A 20,882-nucleotide genomic window follows, 5' to 3' on the forward strand; every position below is an offset into this window, starting at 1 on the left:
CTACAACGTAAGTAATATTATTCACCTGAGTAGCGTTTAGTTTCTCTCGTATGTTATGGTTATTCTTTGATGTTCGAAAATTTAATTGGTCAATAATCTGAAAATCTAGGCTTAAGGGATTTTTAGATTTTTATTTAAGGCCCGAAAAAGGGTTAAGCGGTAAATAAATAATCGCTCGACTCTTGCCAAGTATAAATTATTTTTCGTACCGTTTTACGGTACCTTTGGTATATGACGGGTCTTAAATAACGATTAATTTTCAAGGATCGGAAATTAATAAATTAAATTCTCGAATATGAAATTAAAACGCATTTGTTCCGTTAACGATCCCAGATTCAACTCTCTTTTTCCCGAGCCCAATAATTAACGAAGCATTAGTTAAGAATATCAATATTCTTAACGAATTCCAAGACGTGTCAAGTTCTTTCGAGGAGCGTGCGGAGACGTGCAACGCGAGGCGAAATGTCGAGACGCGCAAGTCAAACAGTTTGACTATTCCATGTAAGCGTGGAGACATAAGTCAACTACTTACCAAGGGAATAATCATGTTTACGTGCATTTACGTGTTAATAATAATAAAGAGTAGGAAAAGCCTTAGAAGACACAAACACTGAAGATTAAGGCTTCGGCCACTCTTTATGGAAAATTTTAGTTGGGTTTTTATCCATAGGTTCAAACGCTAACTTGAACCAGCCACATTGCTACTTTGTTGTAGTTAGATCCCTTTGCTAACCATAGACTTTGGCTAGATCTGAGGTGACATGAGAGCATGTTGGATTCTCGGATTCGAGCCCAGGGTAGAAGTACCAGGAGTCACGTCATGAGTCTTCAATCTAAAACACTTAACGAGCATGAAAGGGAAACAATAATTCTTTCGGGATTCAACCCGAGATGCTCTCATGTATATGCTTAGTTGTGTACTCTATACGCTAGAGTACCAAAAGATTAAAAACGTTGTCGGTGGTACCTACAAGTCAATGACTTGTATGAGGCGGATTTAAAAATCCGTGCGCTGAGTACTCTTTACGCAATGGGTGAAGGTCGCGATTCGCGAGCTCATTGCGAGACTGGAGACTCGACGGTGGCTGATGCAGGCACCGTATGGCGGAATGGGTGAAGGTCGCGATTCGCGAGCTCATTGCCGTCAGAGCCCAGTATGCGCTGACGTCATAATGAAAAGGAAATGGTACCACTAGTGGATCCCAGACAGAACGAAAACTCTAGGCCAGCGGAAGACGGCTGCTCGAAGTCTGAAGTTGGTCTCTTGTCATTCTGGAGGTTATAACAGAGAAATGTATAACCCTGCGGAGTGACAAGTGTTAGCTAGGATGTGATCACACATTATGCATGCTATAGAATTAACGACAATGGCATCCTGCATTCAATGTGATTGTTTGCATGTCACATGGCTCTGCATTAGATGTTTTACTTTCATAGGTTAGACTCCCGCTTACTGAGTCAATCGACTCATAGGTTTATGACCCTTGATAATGTAGATAAGGGAAAAGCGTGTAAGCGAAAAACGAGATCGAAGATCGAGACCGAGCGCGTATTGCCTTGACCTATGGGCTATTGGGTTTCTTAATCGGCGGTTAATATCTTTTGTTAAAACGTTCCGGAATGTATTTGTATAGGAGTCGTTTTAAGACTCTAAGTTATAAAAGCGAAAAATTTCCCCGGATTTTCGCAAATTATTTAATAAATAAAAGTATTATGATCTATTGTTTAATATGTATGATATGAGAGTTGATCGGTCGCGGCTCGTGGGCGAGTTGTTGCTCGCGGGTCGTGACACATCACCTGGTTCCGACCGAGTTATAAAGAGTTCGAAGGATGATGGGAATGTTCCGACCAGCACTAGCTCTAGTTTTTTATAGTGAAAACTCATCCACCATCCATTGTTGCAGACTGTCTCGAACATGCAATGTGTGCTGAATACCATTTGGTTCAAGTGAAGGAGGACTGAAACTAGTACATCAAGGCACAGAAGGAAGAGAAGACTTAAAGTAGTGGAATAAGCAATAATAAGAAGTCCGACCAGCCTCTCTTCAACAACCAAGTCGGCAAGGCGCAATATCTCGCGAATGAAAACGGGAATAGGAGGAGCCATCCTAAAAATAGTGGTAATGCAAATTACAAAGTCAAGATGGAAAATGAGTCATTTCCGAAGTGCAACATATGTGGGAGGATGCACCCATGAGAATGTAAGAGGGTAGTATACTGTGTGTTACAAGTGCGGTAAGCCAAAACACTTCCTCAAAGGCGGTCCGAAGTAAAAATTTGAGTAGAACAATCAGAATAGGCGACTCAACTTCATTCAAGCTGAAATTGAAGGGCCACAGATTTTCCAGGGCCGACTAGAAGCACCACTAGGAACTCAGACACCACCGCCACCTCAAGGTCTCATCTACGCCTACGCCAATGTCGATGCCCTAGCTAGCACTTCGAATGTGGTAGCAGGTCAGTTTCCTATAGCTCGTTTGGACGCTTATATACAGTTGACTCCAGTGATGTAATGATATAGCCAGTACCTGGAATGTCGTAGCAAGTCAGTTTCCTTTAGTTCGTTTGGACGCTTATATACAGTTGACTCTAGTGTTATACATTCCTTTTGTTAAAGTAGACTAGAAAATTAAGCGATAATGTAGAGTAAACTAGAAAAGTTTTCACGGCAGCCTTACCGTTTAGTGATATTTATTATCATAGTGATGCTTAAAAACAGTACCGATAAGAATTAGTGGTCAGAGCTAATAAGGATCGATTTCATCATCTTGGATATTAAAGATTTCGATAATTTTTAAAGAGACTTAGTATTTCTAATTAAGAGTTCTTACTGTTATTCTCAACTCTCTTGTTGATTTTCGGGACGAAAATTCTAATAAGTATGGGAGACTGTGAAATCCCAAATATAGCTTATAAAGAAATTTAGAAATTTTGTGATTAGGTATGAGATTTCTAGATGAAATTATTCTTATGTCATATGTGAGAAATTTATTTTATTTGAGTGGCTCAAAAATATTTTTATTGTAAGATCTAATTAGGAAAATATTTATTTTTCTTCCCCCAAAAATATAAACCCTAGCCACCAAATAGATAGATCTTTTACTCTTTGTTCTCGAGTTCTATGAGTGTTAAAAACTAATTTTTCACTACCATCCGAGATATTAGGTATGCAATTCGTTTTCTTTCTGAAATTATTTTTCTATATTGTTTGAGATTTTATTTTAAGTGAGCTTTTAGATCAAAAAAGAGCTTCTGGTTCGAATTTAATCAAAACCTAATTTACATACGTTTACTGTGTCTTCAAAAATAAATCTTTTTCGTTGATTCTTTTTGAAAAAAATTAGATTCAGAGGTTTTTTGTTTTAATGTTCGATAGAATAATTTTTTGTCAAATACACAATATTTTCAGATTATTTTCAAATCAATGCGCATACCTGATTCGCTGGTCTGATCTAATTCCACTTTTCAAATTATATAACGCTTATTGTAGCTATAATAATTATTATTTTACCTTGATTCTTTTTGCAAAAGCTAGTTTTACGTGTCTTCTATTTAAAATTTTAATCGAAAAATATTTTTTATATTGTAAAAATTATTTTCTGATTATATTACGATGATTGTGGAGACCAGTTATTGCACAAGTTTTTGAAGTCAGATTTTATACTTGTTTTATTTTTTAATAAATAGTTAAAAAAATGTTTTTGGCTGTGTTGCGCATATTAAAAGTGTTCAAAGTAATGTTTTATAGTTGCTGAAATATTTAAAGAAGTTTTTACAGCGTTTTAGTTTTCTGTCGAAACCCTAATAGCCAAGGGTATTTTCGTAATTTCACATTTAATGTTGTTCCTGAAAGTTTCCAGATCCTAAAGCATCTCTTGAATCATTTTCTTATCTGATCTCGGATAGTCTTTTACCCCGATTAGGTTTAGAGTCAAGTAGAGCTTCCAATTCTTTTTTCGACCCAAAAAGCTTTATTCTCTATTTGTCAATGTGAGAATAATCTCACTACAATGCTGATTAGTTCAAAATTAATTATGATATTGTGTAATTCAGTATATGGTTTGTTTATAGCTTTATATGTTTGAGACTATGTTTCGTTATTTGATTGCGTGATTGATTCTAGTAGTTTGTGATTTATGTTTTATAAGCTATGTGATGTTAGGCTAAAGTAGATTTGAGAATACATGTTTTATTATTTAGTCGTGTTTTTTTTACATAAGCATATGTATGAAATTTTTTTTATGTACATGTCATATATGTATGTAACGTAATTCTCAAAGTGAAAAGATAAAGATAAGCAAGGGAGTCATACCGCCTCGAGAGGTTTTAAGGAGAAGTTTATCGGGCTGAGGCTCAAATGGGGAAATTTCTCGGGCCAAAACCCTAATATGTTTATTAGATAGCGAAGTGTGGGGCCTTGCAACCCTACATCTTCGTCTCTAAATTGCGCATTGAAATATGAACGACTACTCTAGGGGCACATCGATCTAAAAGTTGATAGAATCAAGAAAAGAAAGATCAAGTCACCAATTAGTTTTAAAATACTAATAATTGCATTGCTCTTTTTATTTTGAGCACAATTTTGCAAAGGGAGAGCCCACTTGTTTCTCGAGAAGAGGTGGGAAACATGCTCTATATCATTTGATTGAATAATTATCCCAGCTCCTTGTTGTTTGAAGAAATCATTTGCTTCAATTGCTTTTTTTTTTTTTACGAAAAGCAAACATGAGATAACAAATCTAGTCTTTCACTAAAAGCTTATCTCTTGGAAAAAAAAAATATACGTCTGTGTTGTAGGTAAACAACTTGCACGGAACTGAGCAGGGCAGACTACCGGCGTCGATAACGAGATGGTTGGGTTATGGTTTTCATTTACAAAATAAGTCTTCCGCTACAAGTTTATAAGAAATATATTTTAAAGTTTTTATTTTCAATTATTTCGAAGTTAGTAAGTTTCAAAGAGTTCTCTATTTTGGTAAAGATTTAAAATATGAATTATGTTTTAGTATTTTTGCAGCTGTGTTTGATTTTAAATTCGTATTTTTAATTTTGGTAAAGTACATCTCATGAAATGTTTGAAATGCAATCTTCTTTTTTCTTTTATGTTTTGTTTCTTTTTAAATTCATAAAATTTTGATTCGTCTTTATTCAATGTGTTTTATAAAAAAAATAAAAAATAAATAAAGTTCCTCTAATTTTTCTAAAAAAATTTCTAATGTTTAAAAAAGCAAGTAGAGTAAGATGGTCCGAAAAATCGGGTCGACACACACGTCTACCATAAGCATCTGGGCAGTTTAATTATCTATATCTATCCCTGATCTGCAAATCTAAGTTTGGTAGTTTTGCTTACACATACCCACAAACTCCTTTTCAGTACATGGTATATCCATTTTATTCACTAAGCTAAGTTAAGACATATATTAAAGTCTTTTACTTGTTGATCAAATGAAACAATATATATATATATATATATATATATATATATATATATATATATATATATATATATATATATATATATATAATATTTGGCAGGATATGTTCGCTGGCGGATTTTAACTTAGATACATGTTCAATTTTTATGTTAAAATTAATAATTACCATTTTCCTAAATTAAACAAATGTCTATTATCGGTTTTTCATAAAATGCATGGCTCGTGATCTACATTGTTATTTAGTTAACATTTTCAAATATGTTCCAAATACATTTATACTTTTAAGAAAAACATAATGGATTAAATCACTTGAAACATTAACATTGTTACTTAATTAACATTTTAAATATGTTTCAAATATAATCAATGAATATAACGTGGCATAGTTAATTTCTATTAATTTATTATATATTTTACATATTTCTATACCGTTAATTTCTATTAATTATTATATTTCAAAATTAACATAATGTTAGGTATTAATCAAAATTTAAATTTGTACATGGTTATTTAACAATAAAACCCTATTTTAAATCAATTTGGTACCTATTCAAATATTTTAACGAGACAACTATTTTTACACCGAGAAAGAGCTGTTTGTAATACCTTGTATATTTTATACTAGTGATTAATTAAAAATAAATAAAAAAATCTAGTGCATATGAATTTTAGAAAGAAAAAAAAATAAAGTAGACGTTTATATAATTTTAAAAATCTTGTGTGTATTATCACTCTCGTCAATTTTCTCTAGGAAGGCTCTTTAATTAGCCATTTACCAGCGTAATTAGTTCGATTATAATACTGTGATCCACCTGCAGGCACAAAACATACAGAAATTTATTTAATTAACTTCAAGAGATTTATCCAATAATAAAATCAAGAGTACTACTGGTGACATGTTGTAAAATCATTTGGAGAAAATCGGATGACTTTGTTATCGGGACAAAAAAAGAAGTTGTACGTTATGGTGACTAATTTGATCAACAACAAGCTTCTATTCATATAGGTCTATTCAGTCTTAAAACCAAAGAAATTCAAAACAGCTCATTAATATGATTTTTTATTTTTTTATTTTTTTTATTTTTTTGCTCTGATCATTAGTATGATGTTCAAATATTAGTATAGGCTTAAAGAGCAAAATGACAACAAACCATATGCTCAACGTGGCAGTCTTTGCTTCTAACATACTGTACATTATTAATTCAACGATGGACCTACGTGGCTAAAAGGGCAAAAAATAAGGCACGACATGCAATTTGATAAGAGACGACACACAGAAGATAAGGCAAGCTAAAAGTCATCCTGTATTCTATGCATTAATAGTCTAAAAGCATCTATCATTTTGATCAAGCAAAAATGAATCACGTGGCAAAACTACATCATAGGCAAGGCCTTGCAGTCTGGTTGGGCATTATAAATAGAGAAGAAGTGCATAGTGTAACTTTTTTTTTTTTTTTTTTTTTTGAACTTACTACATTACATACCAAAACAAATAATACTAAAAATAGCGTGACGACCCGATTTTTCTGATTGTCTTATTTATCTTACTTTTTAAAATTTTAGAAAATTTGAGGTAATTTTTTAGAAAAAAAAACATAACGTGGAATATAAATTTGGAAACTCATGATCTAAAAATAAATTTTCATTTAATAACTAGATGAATGAAAACAACTAAAAATATAAGTTGCCTAATAGAAATTTAAAACCAAAAGTATCATTGTAGATAATACCATAAATAAAGTCATAACTATTAACGGAATTGAAATGCGCAACTTAAACCATGAACAATAAGACCTTGAGTTTAGATTATTTAAAAACTGAAAGCAAAGTTGGTTTGAAGTACGTATGAAGCTAACATACAAAGTTAACATACATGCATAGTTTTACATCTATATACATATGCATACCTACACGTATACATTAATACACATTTTTATGGGTCCATTACGAAAATAGCAAATTTAAACGTTTAATATTGCTAAATAGTCCACGTTTGTTAAATTTTAGGTAAATAGTCATTTTCATATATGTACATACGTAAATCTTAGATAAATAGTCATCTTCATATATTAGACCATATCATTATTTACGGCTATTTACCTGAAATTTACCAAACGTTGGCTATTTAGCAATGTCAAACGTTTAAATTAGCTATTTTCCTAATTTTTTGTTTTTTTATGGTCTATATTATAATATGTACATATATATATATATATATATATATATATATATATCTTAATATTTAAGGTTTAAAAACCATGTAAACATTTTAAAAGAAGAACTTCTAATAAACTAATAATTATTTTGGGGTTTTAATAAATAATAACTATAATAATTATGAAGAGTGGTGGTGAGGTCGTGATAGTGATGGCCCTCATGGTGTTGATGGCTTCGCTTTCCTATTTATAATGATTTTTATTTATTTACGTCTAATTAGATTTTAAACGATTAATGGAAATTTTAAACCCGTGACATGAAATAATAAAATTTACTTAGACTTCGTTTGACCTTTTATTATTTGTAGTTATTTTTTTTTCTTATGTTTAATAATCATTCATTAATATTTATTTTTATTTAGTTTTGTCACGTAGGTAAAAGTATTTGTATTTATGGCTTTACTAGATTGATAATTATATTGAATCTTAGTAAATTCAGCATATCCAAGGTTACAATCCTATGATGATTTATGTAATTTTAGTGGGAATATAATCCGAAATAGTATCACGTATATTAGATACTTATTGTTCCGCTCAGCTCGCTTTCTAATCGTATTGCAGTTAAATTAAATACATAAAAAGATGTCCTCTAGGGTTACTTACCGATTAGACTTTTTATCGGTGCGAAGCCATACTAAACTACCTCATTCTTTTTATAAAATCTCATATCTACCTCATTTTCTTTTATAAAATTTAATATTTACCTCATTTGTTTTTAAAATAATTCCATAATTGTGAATTTTGCCTATATTTTATCCACATGTCCAATTTTTTATTTTAATTTTGTATTTGTGGGGTTAAAAATTATTTTTATTCCTTCTTTACCCTACATACATCTTTGTTATCCTATCTCTTGATTCATTCAATTTTTTTTCTTAAGTTAAATGGAATTTTTAAGTTGCTTATATATCATATATGGATCTATATGGGTATAATGTATGTAGGGATACGTTTAGATTATAATTTAATTTCTTTAAATATTTTTTTCCTTTTGATTATTTTGACATGTGTGAAGGAATTTACATACAAATTAATTCAGTATTTGGAAATAATTTAAATATTTCCTTAAGGATATGTGTAGTATTTTTTTTTAATATGAAATCAAGTTGTTTAGTAGTTTGATTTAATAAAAGATATATTTTAAGATACTTTAAATTTTTATGAATTTAATTTAAATATTTTTACAAAGTATTTTATATAGTTTACTTATTTCCGGTCACCCTTAACTTCAATTATTGGTTCCACTTCTGCATAAGATACTTGGCTACTACCTAAACCAATTGGAAGCTAACCCATCGGAGTTCATCATCGAAGAATCTTTTCCCATTTCAGTAGAAAATAGGCCTCTCAACTTCTTATAATCTGACGGGTCATTGCACAAAATCGAAGACCATGAATTTTAAGATGAATTTGATGAAGCCTTACCTAGTGTGCTAACGTCACTAGTACAAAAAACATAGTTGGGTGCGACTTTTTTCGCACCTAAAAGTCAAAAGTCGCACCCAATGATACCTTTAAGTGCGACTTTAGGTGCGACTTTGTCGCACCCAAAAGTTCGCACCTAAAGGTCATGGGTGCGAAAAGTCGCACCCGATGGTCATGACTTTTAAGTGCGACTTTTAGGTGCGGTTTTCCGCACCCCCAAATTCGCACCCATAAGTCAGAAAAGATGTGCGAAAAAGTCCGCCAAAAGGCCATTGGGTGCGACTAGTCACACCCAAAGGTCTACCCGCCAATTTTTTGGGTGCGACTAGTCGCACCCGTTGGCCTACCCGCCAAATTTTTGGGTGCGACTAGTCGCACCCAATAGCCTTCCCGTCATTATGTGGCGGGGAATGTTGACCTTTTGGTGCGACTATTCGCACCCAAAGGTCTACCCGCTCAATTTTCGGGTGCGGATAGTCGCACCCGATAGTTTTTTTTGAATTTTTTTTTTGGTTTATTATGCTTATAAATTTATGATTATAATCAAATAATACTTACTAAATAGTTTATTAATTAAAAAATTCATTAATTAATATTCATAATAATAATAAAAACTAAACATTTGTTCGATTACAATAATTATTATAATGTACGACAAATAATAAAAAAAAAATGTTCATTCTTTTCCCTTTCATTTTCCTCGGTTTGTAAACCACTCCTTGAATGATTTACTCCCTCTTCCGCCAAATCTTCCTCCGGAACTGCTGCTACCTCCTCGTGCACTGCCGCTCGTACGCTCTCGCTGGAATTCTGCTGAAGTTGGCGGCGTCGTCTGAGCATCTGCCATTGAAACTGATGGCGGCGTTGTCTGAGGCGACGGGTGCATTTGAGGCGACGGCGTCGTCTGAGGCATCCGTGGCATCGTGCCGGGCGACATCTGAGGCATCTGTGGCATCGTGTCGGACGACATCTGAGGCAAGGGCGAATACTGCTGCGTGAACGCGAACAGTTGTCGCTGCATCTCCTCCATCTGCTGTTGTTGGGCTCGCCTCATCTCATCCATAGCGAGTTGTTGTGCCGCCACCTGAGCTTGGAGCTCGCCAACAACTGGATCTGGAACGCGGCGCCGCGACGAGCCTGAGCCTGACGACGAGCTTTCGTCCTGAGCTTGAGCAATAGCCCAAGATGATCTCGGGACCGCTGGACCTATTCCAACGTACCAATCTTGACGGTTCCCGAGAATTTCTAGCATCGCGTGCTCCTCTGCATCGTCCTGGTTAAAGACTACGCCTTGCTCTTCTGCTTGTCGCTGAAGATCCGCCAGTAGAGTAACTATCCGCGCCTTTACACATAAGAAAAATTATTAAAAATTAATTATTATGTAAGTAACGTAATCGTAATCATCACATATGACTTACATGTGCTCGTCTCGCCCAATCTGTCGTCCATTCACCTTTTCTATTATGGGGTTTTTGCTCCCACGTCGTTAACGCGGAGCCCAAAGTCCCATCATCCTTACTCTGCAATTGTTATGAAAATATAAGTATTGAATTTATTTCAAATTAAGTATTTCAAAATTAGAATAACTTACGTTCAAATGACGATGAGCCAAGAAAGAAAGAGATCCTTGAGTCGACCTCGTCTTCTTCTTCTTCGAATTCTCCTTGTTGCGATTAGACTTTTTCTGCAAATAATTAATTTTGTCATTATTCAATCTGATAAAGATATTGTGATTTATTACAATCATACATTACGTACCTTCCAATCGTCAGTTGCGAACTCGTCTACTACCGCCTCCCAATCCTCTTTCTTATATCCCGGTGGTGTTTCCGCCTTAGCGTTTTCTTTGCTCCCACAAAACTCCAACCTGAACTTCTCTGATAGCTTGGACTTCTGGTTGCGTCGCCTGATCTTGGCATTCCGAATGATAGCCTGATCAATCGTATTCTGAAAGCAATCCGCAGGCAGATCCTCGCCGGTGTCAGGATCCGTGTACACAAATCTGAACTCGGAATGAAGTGCGCTCAAAATAGCAGCCAACGTCTGGGGCGTCACTTCACTCCAATCACGAGTCGTAGGCGGGATATGTGTTTTCACCAAAGCACCGAGGCGGTTGTTAAATAGTCCAACCTTTTTATTTTCTTTCCTTATCTCTTGATAGAATGTTTGGTTTATTGCACGTTATGTAAGTTTACATTTATTTTTCTTATTATTCGATTAATATATACTAACTAGTTAATTATATCAGGATCGACTGGTCGCTAGGTTCAACACGTTGCGAGCGGAGACTGAGCACCAAGGAGCAGACGTTGATATTTCCGTCCTAGAGCAGCAGGCGATCCGCGATATTATGGGTTCACGGACTGATCACTTGACCGGCGTCGGACGTTTGGTGCCATAGAGAGCACGGATGGCGGCTGAAGTCGCCGAAGTCTACGGTTCGGAGGCTGGGACGTCGCAACCAGGATATATCTCGCATGAGGTGTTGACATCGACCCTCGCCGCGTTCGCCGAGACAATACAGAGTCAAGTGCCCGGCCTCAACCTTAGCTCGTTCATGTCCCAATTTCCGCAGAGTTCGCAGCAGGCTCCGTCATCCCACAGCCAGCAGACTCCGACGGCCGGCGTCCACACTCCGACGCCCGGCGTCCACACTCCGACGAGCGGCCAGCAGAGGACTCCCGACGCCAGCCAGCAGACGACGCCCGGCGGACCAAGTCAGTCTACTCTGACGCCGCAGCCTGCAGAACTTCAGCGCCAGCAAAAGAGCGTTTCACGTCGAGGAGGGGGAAAACGAGCGGCGGGACGACAAAGCAAACGTCGCGACTAGTGTTTTATTAGATATTTTGTGTATAGTAGATTATTATTTACATATTTCTCGATAACCGAAAACGTACGTAAACGGATTTTATATATTTCATGATTTGGATAATATAATTTAGTTTTTATTTGATTTTTCATTTTAGAATTTCATTTTAGAATTTCATAAACAAAAAACCATAAAAAAATAAATAATTAACGACGAAAAAAATAAAAAAAATAATAATTAGCGACGACAAAGTCATCGCTAAATATTATTACACAGAAGTAATTAGCGACGACTTTGTCGCTAATTCACGCGGGAAATTTTCGCGCGTGAATTAGCGACGACAAAATCGTCGCTAATTACTTGTTTCAAAATGGAAAAAAACTTCTCGTCACGACATTTAGGGACGACATTATCGTCGCTAATATCGTCGGTAAATATTTAGCGACGAATAAATCGTTGCTAAATATATTTAGGCACGGACATTTAGCGACGATAATAATCGTCGCTAAAATCGTCGCTAAATAGATTTAGCGACGATTATAGGGTTATTACCGACGAAAAAAATCGTCTGTAATTGTCGTATTTGTTGTAGTGTTTAAATTTAAATTAAGACTCGCATGGTTTGTTTATGTTTATGGTTATGTTTATGTTTATGTTTAAGACTTGTGTTTTAGTTAATGTGTGTTTGAGACTTGATTAATATTTAAAGATTGTGAAATCTGAATGTGTGATGGTTTTTTATTTGAATGATAATTTTTCTGTTGAAAATCAGGTTTAATATGGGAAAGAAAGTGAAATATGCAGGCTGAGGTGATTATATTCTAATCTCGCCGCGGCGATTTACTAAACTCGCCACGGCGTAGTATCAACGCCGCGGCGTGTTTTCTACCTCGCCGCGGAGAGGCATTCTACAACGCTTTTCAAAGCGTTGTAGAAACTCTTCGCCGCGGCGAAAAGTCAACATCGCCGCGGCGAGAAACTTACCGAGAGCATGCATATATGAAAACATAACCTCGCCGCGGCGACATAATTTTCTCGCCGCGGCGAAATTACATAGTAGCCGCGGCGAGAGATCCTACAACGCTTCCTCAAGCGTTGTAGAAACTTCTCGCCGCAGCGGACAACATACATCGCCGCGGAAAGAGTCTAGAAATGATATTTTAAATTTAAACACTATAGAAATTTTGTCCATAAGAGAATAACATAAAATCCAAAATGAAAATACATTGTTAACTGTTCTAAATCAAACAAAAATAGGATCTATATCCTTACGAAGTAGATGAGAAACATCGTCATCATCAAAATCATCCATCTCTTGATCAATAGGAGGTAATCCCAATGTGAACGGTGGAATGTTAGACATGTCTTCGTCTTCTTCATCGTTACCATTTCTCGCTTTCATATGAACTACTAACGATAACTCTGGATTGGCTGGATCCGAAACATAAAACACTTGACTTGCTTGCGAAGCCAAAATAAATGAATCATTCTCGTAGCCAATCCCTCTAAAGTCGATAACTGTAACTCTGTCATTATCAACTTTAACATGATTATTATCTGCCCATTAATTTGCACTTGAATAAAGCGACTCGCAGCCCGCAATAATCAAGTTCCGAAATGTCTTCAATGTATCCATAATAGTTCATAAAAGCATGTTTTGGATTCTTATCTGTGGCCGACAAAACATGTAATGCTTCGGCAAACAATGTAACACCACTATTTTGAACGGGATGCTTGTTGTCTCTCTCTCTAGTGTAAAATGTAAAACCATTAACAGACCAAGCAGTGTACCTTGTAACCATTGAGGAAGGCCCGCCAGATAGTTTACTCAATGTAGATGAATGTCCTGCCTCTTTAAATAATCGTTTTCCAAGCCAGTTCTGAAACATACGGTTATGCTCTTCTTGTAACCATTTTTCATTTATGCCTTTCTTTGGATTATTCACTCTCAACTCATTCAAATGAATATCCACAAATGGAGTGACTTCAGAAACGTTGTGTAGCACATGGAGACTGGCTTGCTCCCATTCTTTTCTGTTGACACTCGAATAGGTACCTATAAATAAAAACATACTTAAATAAGAACGCTCATAATTTAAAGTAACAAATAAAGTGTCAAAAACATACCTGTAGATAGAGCTTTTGAATCAATATTGGTGTTTTTGGGTACCCCAATTTCATCTGCTTTAGCTAAATACTCAGAACAAAACTCAACCGACTCTTCTGCTATGTAATTTTCAACTATGCTTCCTTCGGGCCTATTGTAGTTCTTCACGTAGCTTTTCAACACTTTCATGTAACGTTCGATTGGATACATCCACCGTAAAAATACGGGCCCGCATAATTTCACTTCACGTACCAAGTGGATGGTTAAATGAACCATGATGTCGAAAAACGAAGGTGGAAAGAACTTTTCGAGCAAGCAGAGAGTTTTCACCAATTCTGACTGCATTAAATCTAGGCGAGTAGGATTGATGACCTTCGAGCAAATTGAGTTAAAGAATACACATATCTTTGATATTGCGAATCTCACATCTTTTGGCACGATTCCTCGCAAAGCAAAAGGCAACATTTGTTGTAGTAGTACATGACAGTCGTGAGTCTTCATTCCAATAAGTCTCAAATCTTTCAAAGACACGAACCTCTTATAGTTTGATGAATGACCATCGGGGACTTTAATAGAAGAAAACCAGGTACACAACTTCTTCTTCTCCTTTCGATCTAGAGTGTACTTTTCCGGTGACAATTTTGTTTTTTTTTTCCACCCCCCTCTTGGGGATGCAAAATGCTTCTTATATTCATCTCTTTGAGATCTATTCGAGATTTTAATTCGTCTTTCGATTTATTTGGATCTTCAAGAAGCGTACCGATAAACGATTCACACACATTTTTCTCGATGTGCATAACATCCAGACAATGCCGAACGTAGTGTGACTTCCAATAAGGAAGGTCGTAGAAAATCGATTTCTTCTTCCAAGGATTCTCTTTGAAGGATTCTTTAGTACTAGCACTCCGCTTTATTTTCCCAAGCACTTCATTGACGTTTTTAACCATCTCATCTTCACCAGACAAAATTCTAGGAGGTGGTCGTTCTTCTGTATTTCCATCAAATGCCTGTTTCAACCTTCTATATGAGTGATCTCTTGGTAAAAATCTTCTATGACCAAGAAAAACGGTCTTCTTACCATGCTTCAACATGATGGAAGATGTGTCTTTCATGCAAATCGGACAACCAATCGAGCATTTCACAGAGTATCCTGACAAGTTTCCATAGGCAGGAAAGTCGTTAATAGTCCACATTAACATCGCCCTTAAGTTGAACAAATCTCCACGGTAAGCGTCTTTGACTTCTATCCCTTTCTCCCATAACATCTTCAAATCATCGACCAACAGTGCCAAATAAACATCGATATCATTTCCTGGTTGATTCGGTCCTGAAATCAGAAGCGTTAACATCAAGAACTTTCTCTTCATACATAGCTTGAGAGGGAGATTGTAGTTCACGAGTACAACCGGCCAAACACTATATTTACTGCTCATCATGCTGAACGGGTTCATACCATCAGACGCTAGACCAAGGCGCAAATTTCGAGTATTAACACTGAAATCCTTATACTCTAAATCGAAGGATTTCCATTGTGAAGCATCAGCAGGATGTCTCAACATACCATCATCGATACGCTTTTCGGAGTGCCAAACCATGTTCTTCGCATGTTTGACACTATTAAACATTCGACGGAAGCGCGGCATTGGAGGAATGTACCATAATGACTAAAATATATTTAAAGAAAATCAATAATTAATAATGAATATGAGCTACATGTATTTCTTAATCAAATAATGAAAATGTACGTACCTTGACTGGAACTCCTTTAACCCCATTACATGGAATTTTACCCTTCTTCCACCTTGACTCTTTGCACGTCGGACATTCATTCAGATCTTCATACTCATGTCTATATAAAACACAATCATTTGGGCACGCATGAAATTTCTCGTACTTCATGCCTAATGTGCCCAAAGTCTTCTTCGCTTCATACATACTTAAAGGAACTTTATTATCTTCCGGAAATGCTTCTTTTAGTGTTTCCAACAATAGAGTAAAACTAGTGTTTGTCCAACCGCCCGACGCCTTTAAATGAAATAATGTAACTAGAAACGACAACTTCGAAAAGCTTATACACCCTTCATATAATGGTGTCTCCGCATCATTCATCATGGACTCAAACAATTCCGGTCGCTCAACAAAATCATCCTCCAAATCGTTCATCATTCCGCACATATCATCAATATCATCTTCAACATCATTGTTATCCTCGTTTACCGTAGAACGAAAAACCTCACCATGGTAGTACCATCTTTGATACGAGGTCATTATTCCATATACAAACAAATGGGTCCGAACGACATCAATCGAAAAATGTCTATGATTTCCACATTGAATACAAGGACAACGCATAGATTTCACATCTACCATGTTCTCTCTAGCAAAATCACAAAACTCATCTACACCTATACGATATATCTCGTTTAATCTATTCTCCCACATCCACTTTCTCATCTTCATAGAAAACCCTAATTATATAAAAAAAAATAACTTATTCTAATTAGTAAACTATCAAGAGAACAACATTTGGAGCAAATTAAAGAAGAACTTACTAGATTTGGATGTGTAGATGAGACATGTAAATGAGGATGCAGTAGAATGAGTCGAAAAGGTGCTGTAAATATTTTTCGAGAGAGGTTATGAGAGTTCTAAGTGAAAAAAAAGAGAAATGAGAATATATATCATCAGCCTCGTGTTTCTCGCCGCAACGCGAATATGACTTCGCCACGGCGAGGACTTTCTACAACGGTTATCATAAGTGTTGTAGAAACAACTCGCCGCGGCGATGTACAAACGTCGCCGCAGCGATGTATATTCGCCGCGGCGGGAAATACATTTCGCCACGGCGGATAACTTACCGAGAGGATGCTTATTTGAGATTATGTTCTCGCCGCGGCACTGTACGAACGTCGCCGCGGCGGGGTATATTCGCTGCGGCGGGAAATAAATTTCGCCGCGGCGCCAAACTTACCGAGATGATGCATATTTGAAATTCTGTTCTCGCCGCGGCTAGGAATATTTCTCGCCGCTGCGTAACTTTTCTGGGTTTGACTCGCCGCGGCGAGACTTCTACAACGGTTATTATAAGCGTTGTAGAAACAACTCGCCGCGGGGGAAAGTACACGTCGCCACGGCGAGGGTTCTACAAAGCTTATAATAAGCGTTGTAGAAGCCTTTTAAAACAAAAAAATTTCATTTTTTTTAAACCTCCCGCCTATTTTTCAGACTTAAGCGTTTTTTTCCCATCTTTTTCATTCATTCATTCTTCTTCTACTTCTCCATTCTTCTTCTTCTCTCCCCGCCCCTCTCTCTCACCTTCTCTTTCTCGCCATCCTTCTCTCTCCGCCCCTCTCTCTCTCTTCTCGCCGTCCCTCTCTCTCCGGCTCTCACCCTCTTTTTTCCCCGCCCATCTCTCTCCGGTCCTCACCCTCACTCCTTATACCCTCCGCCTTGACCCCGCCCAGCCTCCACCTCACCTTGACCCCGCCTCGCCTCTACCTCGCCCCTGCCCCGCCTCCACATCGCCCAGCCCCGCCTCCACCTCGCCCCTGCCCCGCCTCTACCTCGCCCCCGCCCCGCTCCACCTCGCCTCTCGCTCGCCACGTCCTCGCCTCCACCGGGTATGTTATTTCCCAACTTGTTTTGAATTTAATTTGATTTATGTTATTATTTAGTTAGAATTTGGTATTTATTTGAAGTTAGGAAGAATTTTTAATTGGATTTTAGTATATTGGATTTGAATTCATTGTATTTGAGTTGGATATTGATTTGAAGTTTTATTTGAGTTGGAATCGGATTGGATTTGAGTTAGAAATTGAGATTATGTTTTGAATTTTGTATATTAGATTCCATGTCGTCCACTACTACTACTTCTAGCGGTAGTGGTAAAAGAAAAATTAGAAGACAACTAGCGCTTAACTCCGATGAACAAGGAAAATGAAGAAACACTCTTATGGGTCGGGTTAATAAGACTAAAACACTTGGTAAAAAAATCCCGGTACAATTTGATGATAAAGGGCAACCAATGGGTAAAGAGGGTGATGAGTTGTCGAGTTACTTTGGCGTGTTAGCAAGAGAACACGTTCCACTATCGATGCGTGATTGGAGATGTAAAGACAACGCCCAAATTAAAGAACGGATTTGGAACGAAATGCAAGAAGGATTTACGATTCCTATCGAACAAAAACATGATTGCCTTATGAGAGTCGGAGGAGCGGCAAGGTTATTTCGTCATGAGATATACAACGATCTACTCAAAGACATAATCAACGAACTAATCACCTTAAAGAGACCGGCTTGTATTTTGAAATTCTATACAAGTATCACCGAAGAAGATTGGATAGCATTTGTTGAGTATAGACGAACCGAAATGTTCAAACAAACATCGGAACATGGGAAATCAAATATCGAAAAAAGTGTGTACAAATCTCGAACGGGCCGAAATGGATATCGAAAGCTTGATCAAGAAAAGGTTAGATTCATTTTTTTCTTTTAGTTATTCCAAATGTTGCAATTATTTTTTAATTTATTATATAATTACTTCTTACTAGCATGACGAAACGGGGGAATGACCTACGAAAGAGGAACTTTGGATTGACTCGCGAATGAAAGACGTAGATAACTACAAGGATGAGAAAGACAAATTGATGGGAGAAAAAATCGTAAGTTCTTTACCTTTGTTATAACAATTAACCTTGTAATTTTATTTTCAAATAATTTTATGTGTAGAAAACGTTATCACAACAAGCATCGCAAGGGACATGGTTGCCGGAATCGGGAAAGAGCGTTTTGCAAGAAGCTTTGGGAACGTCGCGAGTTTGCGGTCAATCCAAACACACGTCGCGTTTTAAGTACTTTGTTCCTCCAACGCCCAACGAAGAAGTAATGAAGATGCGTCGGGAAATGAACAAGTTAAAGTCTTTGGTGATGAAGGCCTTCGGTGGAAATGGTAGCATTAATGTCGGAGATGCTAATGTCGAGTCGCCTAGTGTCGAGCGTGTGGAAGATAATCTCAACGCGAAGGTTGTTGATGATAAAGAGATGGCAAATGTTGAAGAACACGTCAATGAAGCGGTCTCTTTAGGTATGTTTAATTTTTTTTATCTATTTATTAATAAAGATAAATGTTTTGGTATTAAGTTATTGATAATATTCTTGATTCGATTAGAACACGACGATGTTGATGATCGTCCGAAGATCGATCCTATCATTGTTGATGATCGTCTGAAGATCGATCCTATTGTTGTGGAAAAACCCAATAGTGTTCGTGCTAGTTGCTCATTGAATCCAACCACCCCGGTGACACCGACTTCGGATGAAAGCGTCGAGTGTCTTCTTTTCATAGATGATGTTGTGAAAGGAGGCATGATTCATGTTGCAAATGGGCGAGCATAAGTAAATGGGAGTGTAGTTCACTCTTTACCTTTGGAGGAAGGAAATGTACGTGTGACCGTTTTGGGGGTTTTGATTAAAAAAGAAAAATTGCCAATTCCCACCGAAGAAGCTCAAACCATTGAAGATGCCATAGGAGGATTTGTCTCGTAGCCGAAGAGATTGATCGAAATGGACACGGGAATAGAGAGTCGTGGTCCGGTTGTCAAACAACTCTCAAAGCTCGGTTTTGAGAGTGAACCTAGCATCGATGATGCTAAGAAGATTCCGTACAAGATGATTAATCCAAAGTTTCGATTGCTCGCTCAACATGCCAACAAAGTAATGTTACCGGAAGGGGATGTGATTATGGTCAATGTTAGTCCAAGTCTCGCGGCTATCCCGATTCCGGTGTCATTTGAAGATGTTTCCGACTTTTTGCAATACTTGGAAATTGGCGCGGGGAGCATAACGGTCTATATGGAGTAAGTGTTTTCTTTATATGCGTTTTTAATATAAATATTCAATATTTAGTGTTTTGATCAATCAAATACTTGTTTGTCATAGCTATCTACGCTCGAGGCTAGAAAAGGCGAAGAAGAGTCGAGACTATTTTTTTATAAATCCGGGCTTAAGTTCGTACATCGAAAACAACGACGAGGACGCTTATTTGTCAAAACGAGTCAAGGACGTTGGAAACATGGTACGAAAATGCAAATTTGGTGAACTAGCTTTGATGTCGTACAATAAAGGTGCGCATTGGATGCTCGTTGTCTTTGACCATTGGAGAGATAGTGCTATGTTCTTCGAAATTCCAATCGATTTAACTCGATTGATAAAAAGGTAATATTTTGATTTTTTAAACTATTTTTATTATAAATCATTGTAGAGGTTTTTTCTCTTATGATTTCCGTGTTATAGGGTTTTTGTGGATTTCAAGCTCGAGCACCAAAACACCCATAATAACGGACAGTCATCGTACATCAACGCTTGGAACGCTCCGAGACAAACAGGAAACACGGAATGCGGGTAATTTGTTATTTCTTATATGCGCGATATAGTCGCAGAAGGTGTAGAAAAATTAGAAAGTAAGAAATACTATACAAAAGAGGATTTAGAGAGAGTTAGGGAAGAATGGGTAACTTATGTACAAACATTTATTAATTGTGATGATTAGTTAGTTTTGATATTCAATTTTGGATTGGTTTTAGATGTAAATATTTCTTTTGAATGTTTTGAAGATGTAGATATTATTTTTTGGATTGAAGGTTATTTTCAGGTGCCATATTTTTTACAACGGGTTATAGTACGTGTAAAAAATGATTTCAAGTTCAAAATGAAGCCTTCGCCGCAGCGACTTAGACATTTTGCCGCGGCGTATAACGTTTGCCGCGGCGAAAAATAAGAGTCTCCGCGACAAAAAAGATACCGAGAGCACATTATTCATACATCAAAACCTCGCCGCAGCGATGTTTTGTTTTCGCTGCGGCGATATACACCACGCCGCGGCTAAGCTA

General features: G+C 36.8%; 1 protein-coding gene across 1 annotated transcript; it reads right to left on the minus strand.

Annotated features, from left to right (window-relative positions):
* Window positions 1-1,056: 1,056 nt before the first annotated feature.
* LOC149397957 (uncharacterized) lies at window positions 1,057-17,327 on the minus strand. Its single transcript, XM_089614407.1, has 6 exons — window positions 17,311-17,327; window positions 10,671-10,794; window positions 10,498-10,599; window positions 10,069-10,421; window positions 1,940-2,111; window positions 1,057-1,161 (listed from the first exon to the last, which is right to left on the minus strand). The coding sequence occupies exons 1-6, from the start codon at window positions 17,325-17,327 to the stop codon at window positions 1,057-1,059; spliced, it is 873 nt and encodes a 290-aa protein (XP_089470533.1).
* Between the last annotated feature and the right edge of the window lie 3,555 nt (window positions 17,328-20,882).

The sequence above is a fragment of the Urtica dioica genome, chromosome 5 (assembly GCF_054948205.1).
Source record: "Urtica dioica subsp. dioica isolate 48M chromosome 5, U.dioica_male_clone48M_v1_H2, whole genome shotgun sequence".
Classification (NCBI taxonomy): domain Eukaryota; kingdom Viridiplantae; phylum Streptophyta; class Magnoliopsida; order Rosales; family Urticaceae; genus Urtica; species Urtica dioica.

Excerpts from the sequence above, each read along its gene's own strand:
- LOC149397957 (XM_089614407.1), bottom strand. Across the intron at positions 10,600-10,670 it reads TGGCTCATCGTCATTTGAAC|AGTAAGGATGATGGGACTTT; the intron begins GTAAGTTATTCT and ends TAACAATTGCAG. Across the intron at positions 2,112-10,068 it reads CTGTTCGCGTTCACGCAGCA|GATGGCTCCTCCTATTCCCG; the intron begins GTATTCGCCCTT and ends CACTATTTTTAG.